The 8,448-nt window shown below is 42.2% G+C and overlaps 1 protein-coding gene across 1 annotated transcript in view; it reads left to right on the top strand.

Moving 5' to 3' along the window:
* Nucleotides 1-971: 971 nt before the first annotated feature.
* The window catches only part of HBS1L (HBS1 like translational GTPase), a 61,842-nt gene continuing 54,365 nt past the window's right edge, over nucleotides 972-8,448 (top strand). Inside the window, exons 1-3 of the mRNA XM_065631767.1 lie at nucleotides 972-1,221; nucleotides 4,563-4,628; nucleotides 6,577-6,714. Of these exons, the coding sequence (XP_065487839.1) occupies nucleotides 1,179-1,221; nucleotides 4,563-4,628; nucleotides 6,577-6,714 (247 nt within the window). The 5' untranslated portion in view covers nucleotides 972-1,178. The remainder of the gene's footprint in view (nucleotides 1,222-4,562; nucleotides 4,629-6,576; nucleotides 6,715-8,448) is intronic.

The following is an 8,448-nucleotide window of genomic DNA, read 5'->3' as shown; positions in this document are numbered from 1 at the left end:
ATTACCTGATCCCTTGGCACTGCAACAGCACTTGCAGCCTGAAAATAATTTTAGATGGTGCCTGCAGTCACGTGCCAATGAAATCAAATCCAGACCTTCATGGAGCCTAATTCTTTGACATTTTGCTGCGTAACACTGCCGATAGCAATGGTAATTAATAAAGTTTGCATTTACCTACAGCCAGCTCATTTAATCCCGGCCACTAATGAGTCACTGGATTGTAATGGCTACAGGTCACCAAGAAGCAAGGTCAACCTGAGCTGTTTCAGACCCAGAATTGAAAAAAAAAAAATGTAGTTAACTTCAAAGCCTTTTAAATTCTGCTCCTGTGGCAGTACACACACAGAAAAACAGTATTTTGAGAGTGTGTTTAAAAAAGAGCATACCCTTTTTTGAAATTATGCCAACCCAGAATACTACCTTGTCATCGATGGTATGATTGCGTTGAATAATCTTAACATACACTTTCTTACATATGTGCGCACATGCTTGCTGCGGTTTATCACCTTTTGAGATCCGAATAATGATGCAGCAATGAGAGTCAAACGCCAAATGCCAAGACTTGCAGCCAACTGTCGGGTCAGACCCCCGGCAGCCTGTGCCGCGGGCTGGCCGGACGCCGGCACTCGGCGCCAGCTCCAGCATGGCGCGGCCGCGGCTGTTTCCCCGTCGGGGAGCAGATGAGGCGAACAGCCGCTAGCCCCGGCCGGGCCGTGCGCTGCGCGGGGCTGAGCCCGCCGCCACGGGAGGCTGCGAGCGGAGACCTCCCAGAGCCGGCGCCGCAGCGGCTCTTCCCTCGCAGTCTCTGAGGAAGCCGAGCACAGCGCGGGCCCCACGGGCTGCGGCCTCCCATGCCGGGTCGGGCGGGCCAGCCCAGGCGGCGCGAAACGAGCGGCCGCCGCTGACGTGGAGCTGCCCCGGCGCAGGGGCGGAGCGCGACCGCCTGAGGCAACCGCCCGAGGCAACCGCCCCGCTTCGCGCCGCCACACCGGCCTACCAGGAAGCGGCCGTACGAGGCGAGAGCCGCCGCGCATGCGCGACAGCGCGGCGAAGACGGAAGGGCGCCCGGCGCGCCTGCGCAGGGGAATTCCGCCAGGCCCGCCGGACACCAACATGGCGCCCTAGGTCCGCCGCGCCAGCGCCACCGAGGGCAAAGCGAGGCGGCCGCCGCCGCCATCATGTCCCGGCACAGGAACGTCCGAGGCTATAACTACGACGAAGGTAGTGGCAGGCGGGAACCGGCGGCAGAGCTGTAGGGGCCGCCCCAGGCAGGCGCCCCAACTGCTGGTCCCTTCGCGCCCCCCCCCACCTCGGTCCGCACGCTTTCCGCCTGCGGGTCCTCCCGCCCCGCGGGGCTGCGCGGCTGAGCCCGTGGGCGGGACGGTGTGGCGGGGAGGGAACGGCTGCTCCGCTCCCGCCGCCCTGGAGAGCCCCCCGCGCCCCGCGGCAGTCGAGGGCCGTGGGAAGGGAGGAGCAGCCCCTGTGCTCCGCAGGGGTTGGACCAGGCTGGGTGCGAGGCCCCGCCCGTTCCCCGCCCTCTCCGACGGCGGGTCGGGCGCACGTCGCCGCGCTGCCCGCCGGGCCGCCCCCCGGCGCCGCGGTTTCCCGGGAGTTTCCAGGCGGGGAGAGCGCGGCCCTGGCGCGCAGGGCGAGCCGTGGCAGCGTTCGCCCGTGTTGCCCGAAGCTGCCCGCGTCCAAGTGGGGCGGGGGTGACTTGAAAACCAGCCGCACTGCAGTTGAACTTTGAACTTTCTTTAGTCTTGTAAAGCTTACAAGTTCGTATTCCCGCTGTGTCTCTAGCCGATGTTGCTGCTATTCACTAATAATATGGATAAAGCAGTTCCTAGCAGAAGAAATGCCGTTCTTGAAGATGAGAGTTGAGCATCTAAGGAAGAACCTGTTTTTCACACACCTTTCTGTCATATTTTACTTAAGCTTGCATGGAACAAGCTTTTGTGTTAGAACTGGGCCCATACCTGCAGTGCTGCAGCTTTCTTCCTGACCTGGCCCATTAACTTACGCAACCTGTAAATTGCACCCTTTTTTCTCAATGGTTTTGTTTGCCTTGGCTTGGGCAGTGGAAAAATGGATATGCTTCCAGTTGATATTGGTATTTTAAAGAACCCTTTGGTATAGGAGAAGCTATTTTATTGCTTCACTGTCAAAGTTGCAGGAAGTGTTTCTGCCTGCTTCTGGTCTTTTGCTGTTGAATAGACAGATGCAAAAATTGGGGTTTGCACTGTGATCTTGCAATTTTTTGAGATGTAAAACCACGTGAGCCATAACATCTGTATGGCCTACTTCACAGGTTTTACTAGTCCAAATTTACCTAACATAGGCAAAATCTTAGACTGGATTGAGGGTTTTACTGCCTGGTTATTTCCTCCTATAAAGATTTTCTTCATCACAGATTGGTTGAAATGTGATTTCAACTGAACCTCTGTCATCTGTGGAGTTGGGTGCCCAGTCTGTAGAATTCATTTCAGTATTTGTACACTGATTAGAATCTCTTAATGACATTGCTGAGATACACAGTAATTTGCTGTAGCCATATGAGGCGTAAGTTGCTAGTGCTATTTGAACCTTTACTGTGTGTGCATTACACATCAGGTTTAATTAAGGTGTGTATATGTGTGGTCTTTATACTTATACCATATACTACTTTTGCAGTCACAATCGTTTCTGGCCCAAATGAAGTACACTTCTGTGTCATCTTTTTTATTTAATGTAATGCCATACGTCCTTTTTATGCCACTTAAAATTCTGTAATGCCTTGCCTGGCCCAATTATTTGTCTCCTTTCTGAAGTAAATATTTGCAGTGTTTTTTGATCTCATTTTCTAGGAAGGCTTCTGAGACCTTAGGCTTCATGGCCTTTATTTGACGATATTCTATTTCTGCTCTCTCCTTTTTGCAGTATCGTGACCAGAACTGAATGTGATATTCCACCTAAGTATGTTGGCGATACAGCTGTTGATACTGTGGCGTGCTTCTCTTCTGTAGCTTGTACTCTGGTCTCTGTAATTTCTGTCTTTTTTTTAATTTATTTTTATGGTCAGTGCAAGCTGAGCCATTTTCACTGAGGGGTTTCTTAGTCTAGAAATTAAACCAGTACAGGATATACAAGTGGTTCAAGTAATGCACACTGACAAGACTTACCTTGATTTCACTTAATACTATGAATGCTGACCATTCCCAGAAGTCATCCTGGAGTTCTCCTTAACACTCTCCAAGTATTGTCTAAACTACAAAAAGTGTTCTTTCCTTGAAAAAAATGTATAGCTCTTCTCTAGACTTTTTATAGGTTAATTGGTCCTAACATGGAACTAGGGGACAGTGTATTCTTTTTGACATGGTCAAAAAGTAGATAACAATATGCTCTTTTTAAAGAAAAAAAAAACCAAAACAACCCTATAATATATGTTCTTTATCCCATGATACTTAATTTCCAAAGTAGCTTCCTGGATCTTTCACTAAACTTTTCATATGCTTGTGCCAGCCCTTTTAGCTACTGCTTTTCCTTGTCATTTTTCTTTTTTTTTTTTTTTTAATTGCAGTGGATTATAGAGTGAAGTTTACTTTGATTTTTCTCATTACCTGCTAAAAGGTAAATGAACCTTTCTTGCCCCAAATTCCAAGCCAACATAGATGGATACAGTGTTTGTAATGTCCAGTTCTGTGGTCTGTAAGTTGATATCAGAATGCAGATTTTTTTTGGTGTTGGCTACTTTTTGCTCTTTTTAAACAACAGAAAAAATACATGTAATTTGTGAAACTGCCAAGTCTGTGCAATAACATATTTAAGAATATTTCATTACTTTTTAATGTATTTCAGTAGTACTTAGTGAAAATTACAAATGTATTTTAAGATTTATATAATAGTGGGATTTTTTTGGGGGGGTGGGATACTTTGCTTTCTCTTTGTGTTTCCTGGTAACTGATTCTTTAAACTCTTTTTTTAATGGAGAAAGTGTATGGCTGTGTTTATGTAACTGTATAAGATTCTTGCTTTTTGGCTGAAACAATTTTGCGTATGCAAAGGGAATTGTCAATTGTGTTATTGCCTTGCTGAACTTGAGCGGAAAGGTAGATGGCTGTGAGGACAGACCAGAGGAGAATGCTGAGAAGTAGGTAGATATGGAGTAGAAATGCTGATCCTGAGTTGCTGGAGTAGAGATTGTAACTGAAATGCCTGTGGTTAAGACTATTGAGAGGTCAAGCATAAATATGAAGAGAAGTACTGTGGGTAAAGATTTGTGGAACTGCAGCAAATTGGATTTGGACTGTGAGGGTAGCCTTCCAAAGGAGATGCTGAAAGAGGAAGTGTGAAGCTTGGCAGCTCTTGAAAATGTTCAGCTTCCTAATGGGTAGAGTATTAAATGTTAAAATTCTATGATTGTAACTTAGAATTTCTTACCTAGGTAAATAAACAGTACTTAACTGTACTTCTGGAATACCAGAAATGTGTAATTTCTTAAAGCCTCATGTAAAAAAATACCCTTTGATTTATAAATTAAGTACTTAGAACTTGTGCAGACTAATCTTACTGTTTCTGCTTCATAGATTTTGAAGATGATGATATGTATGGCCAATCGGTAGAAGATGATTACTGCATTTCTCCTTCAACAGGTTAGTTCAAATGGTTACACATAAGCATTGTCCATTGATTCTTTCTCTGATATTAATATTAATAAAACTAATATTTATTTCTACAATAAAATGATATTTAAAAGCTACTGAAACTTCAGAAAAGTGCCTAGTGGCCATAATCCTGTTAAAGTCTGCTAGGTGGTAGGAGACATTATTGTACTTTTGGAAGTCACATTAGACAACTGGGCACATCTTCAGTTGTACAAGTGTATTATCTTGGATGGTCAGAATGTACTTGATAATGTAAAAATCTGATTTACGGGAATGTGTTGATAGTCTTGAAACATTTGGTATCTTTTAAAATTGTTAGTAGGGCTGGGCTTAACAGTTGTGATTCTGCACCTAGTAGTTGATGTCTTTTACACAACTTTGAGTAAATGTGGGATAGGGAGTCTCATTGTAGGACGCAGCACTGGTCCTCACTGGCTTCTGTTCTCATGCAAGACCATGGGGACCTAATAAACCTTCTGGCATTTGTAATGTTGTGAAGTAGGTATAAAAATTGTGATGCTGTGTGCTCAGGTAACACGTAATTGGAGCGGCTCAGCCCAGCTGAATTCAGCCCAAGTGTAGAACCTTTAGGTTCTCCAGTCAAATCTCTGGCAAAATCATCAGTTCAGGGTTCCCCGGATTTGGTGGCAGTGTTTCTAGAGCTGAGGAGGCCCTGAAAATAGTGTGGCTGATGTTGATGTGGAGCTGTGCTACTGCAGGTAACAGGGCTGGATCCATATCCAGTGTGACTGTGATGTAGTCTGCGACCTCTGGCCACAGGTACTTGAGTTAATTAGGTCTTTAAAAATCTGTTGCTCTGTCATCCTGTTGATTTTAGATAAATGGGTCTAGGTGTGTGTTTTTATTATTTGTAGTCACATTCCCTGAGTTAAATACAGATTGTCTTCCATTCAATTTATAAATTCAATTGCTAGAATTTTTCAGACCTTTCCTAAGATTCCTTGTATTTTGTGATGAAAATGTGCACTGTGTTTACTTTTTAATCAAGTAAAAAATGCTAAATTGGAAAACTAATTCTTGATTATGCACAGTAATTTTCCTAAGAATTACTTAAGCTTCATTTGTAAAACAATCTGATATAGATTGTGTAGCAGTCTTTTAATAATTGCTTCAGGTATGGTGATTAAATATGAAATAGCATGCATTTGGGTAACAGTTGCTAAGGCTAGACTGCTTCTGGATATGCTTATGGTTTCAGAGCTGGGGAGAATATTACATAACATAAGGAAATTTGTTTACATTATGCTTTGTATATTTCTGAGTGTATGTAATGACCAGGGCTCATGTTCTGCAAGAAGTTTTATCTATATATGCCTTAATGTATTGCTAAATCAGGGTGGAATTATGCACTTATTTAAAGCCTTGTGTGAATGTACATTTTAACTCATGAGCTGTATTTCTAATGAAATTCGGAGAAGGATGTGTTCAACTCCATTAAATTGTTATCAATAGTTTGACAGTGCTATACTGTAAAAACAATGTTATTTTCATGGGGTTTTTTTAACTTGTAACTGAGGTAAAACAAATAATTGTGGAGTAAGGTTCTGAAGATATTAGGCCATAGATGGTATTTCCATATAGGAAATACTATTTTTCAAACCTGAAGTATATTTTTTTATGTGAATACTGAACTTTGCGGAATTATTGCATTACACGGATACAAGGATATTGTCCAGTCTGTGGTTTCACTGTGATGATGACTTATTTATATTCTAGCATGAACTGCTGAATGCTCTCTACAGTCTTCAGGTAGTAGTAGTTATACGGTAGTGTCCCATCCCTGCCCTCTCCCCCACCCAAAACCACTGCAACAGGTCAGTGTTCTAACTTTTTTCCCTTTTAGATATGTTTCATTTTTAAAGGAGGAAAAATGATTTTATTTTTTTTTTTAATACTTTGTTTTTACCTAATGCAGCAGCTCAATTTATCTACTCCAGACGAGACAAACCAGCAACATTTTCTGAGCCCTTAGAAGAAGAATATGGTTATGAAGGTACAGATGATACTGCTGATTATTTTACATCCAATCATCAGTTGACTGAAGTTGATAGAGGTAATTACAGAAAATAAGTAATTCTCAGAACAGTATCTTTTACGAATTAAGGATTTACTAAAATAGTCTTAAATTAATGTTTGTTACTTGACTAACACTGCTCACAATTTTGTAGTCTTGTAGAACAACACTCCATGAGCATAGCTTCAGTTCTTCAAACTCCTAACTACCTTTTGTGTACTACTTGTAACTTTGTTGCATACATTGAAGTATATTCTTAGTTTCTTCTTAGAAATAAAGAGATTTGGTACCAAGTTCAGATGTAAGAACAGCTGTACGGGCTCAGGCCAAGCATCCATGTAGCTCAAGGTCTTGAGTCCGTGAATGGATGCTTGGGGAAGAGTATTAGAAGCAGAGCATTTGTAGAATGATCTTTTGCTTGTATTGCATTCCAAATTATGGCAATTAGCAGTATTTGAGAGGTTTTCAAAGTCACGCATTTGCTTTAAACAGTAGCCAATATCTTTAGATACCTGTATCCTCTACAATCTTTTCCTGCCCTGTTTCGAATTCATTAGGCTTCAGTTTCCATTCAGTACTGCAGCCATGAATTCCATGTTACAAGCCAAGTTCTGAGCTGAGTGGTTGGGAAAAAATGCTTGCTTTGTTTTGTAAACTTGCAGCCTGATAACTTAATGACATGCTTTGTGAAAAGGATTCACAAGTTTCTTTCATAAGTGTTAGTAGTTAACTTAGTTTCTAATGTTTTGGAAATAACCTGGGTTATTTTAAAAATGTTGATAAAATCAGAGTAAAGCGTGTTGGTGACTGAACAGTCAATAAAATGCATGAAGGAGATCTGGTATTTAAAACAAACAAGTTGCAGAAAATTCAGAAACAATAGCTAGAATAGAAACAATCTAGATTCCATATCAAGTAAATTGGTACAAGCTATTCTAATGCATAGACATATAGGTAAATATGATAAATTGGGGTGTAATATACATGTTTTTACAGCAGGAAATAAAACTGTAGAGGGCAATTTGAAAGAATCAGCCAGTACATGGGTACAGGTGATCTAGACAATAGGGTACCCTGGCTTTTCAGAATGCTTTTGACAGACTCCATCAGTTAAGAATTGATATTGGAACAAGAAGGAAAGTAATACTGTGGACTAAAAAAAGATGGGAAAGAAACCCAAAAATAACCATTTCTACTCTGAAAACGGCAGTGGTCCCACAAGACTTGTTGTGTTTGGTATAGTGTGCAGTGTTGGCCATTAATACAAAATTATTGATTGCAGTCAATCTGGTTTATTGCAGGGATTGGACTAGATGACATTTGAAAGTCCCTTCCAACCTAAACTGTTCTACGATTCTATTCTAAGAGTTTGCTAAGGTTGTCTGTGTTGAGAGTTTAATAATAAAATGGCCAACTGGCATATTATGCAGGGCTCTGCCAGTACTTGTTTTGCAGAGCAAATGTCTGGGCAACATCGACTTGCTATTTGGATTATGGGTTGAGGATGCTTGAGCTTAAGTAACCTTGGGAAGTTGCAATTCTGTGGTGTTGAATTCCCTTAGCAAAGTTCTTTAAACATGACCATCTTTGAGCAGGTGTTCAAATAAAGAATCTGTACTTGTCTTCCTGTTCTTTGGTTCCTCCTTTCTAAAATCTGAACTGACAGGAATTGCGATATGCAGGAAGATTTTCTTCTGTTCTCCTGTGTTTTTATGTCTGATCACACAACCTCCAGTGAGTGGCAGCCTGGTGAACTTTCAGCCTCTTGTTGTG

Source organism: Caloenas nicobarica, chromosome 3, assembly GCF_036013445.1.
Source record: "Caloenas nicobarica isolate bCalNic1 chromosome 3, bCalNic1.hap1, whole genome shotgun sequence".
Classification (NCBI taxonomy): Eukaryota; Metazoa; Chordata; class Aves; order Columbiformes; family Columbidae; genus Caloenas; species Caloenas nicobarica.
Note: the sequence above shows the minus strand (reverse complement) of the source record. Positions and strands in the feature narration are given on the sequence as shown.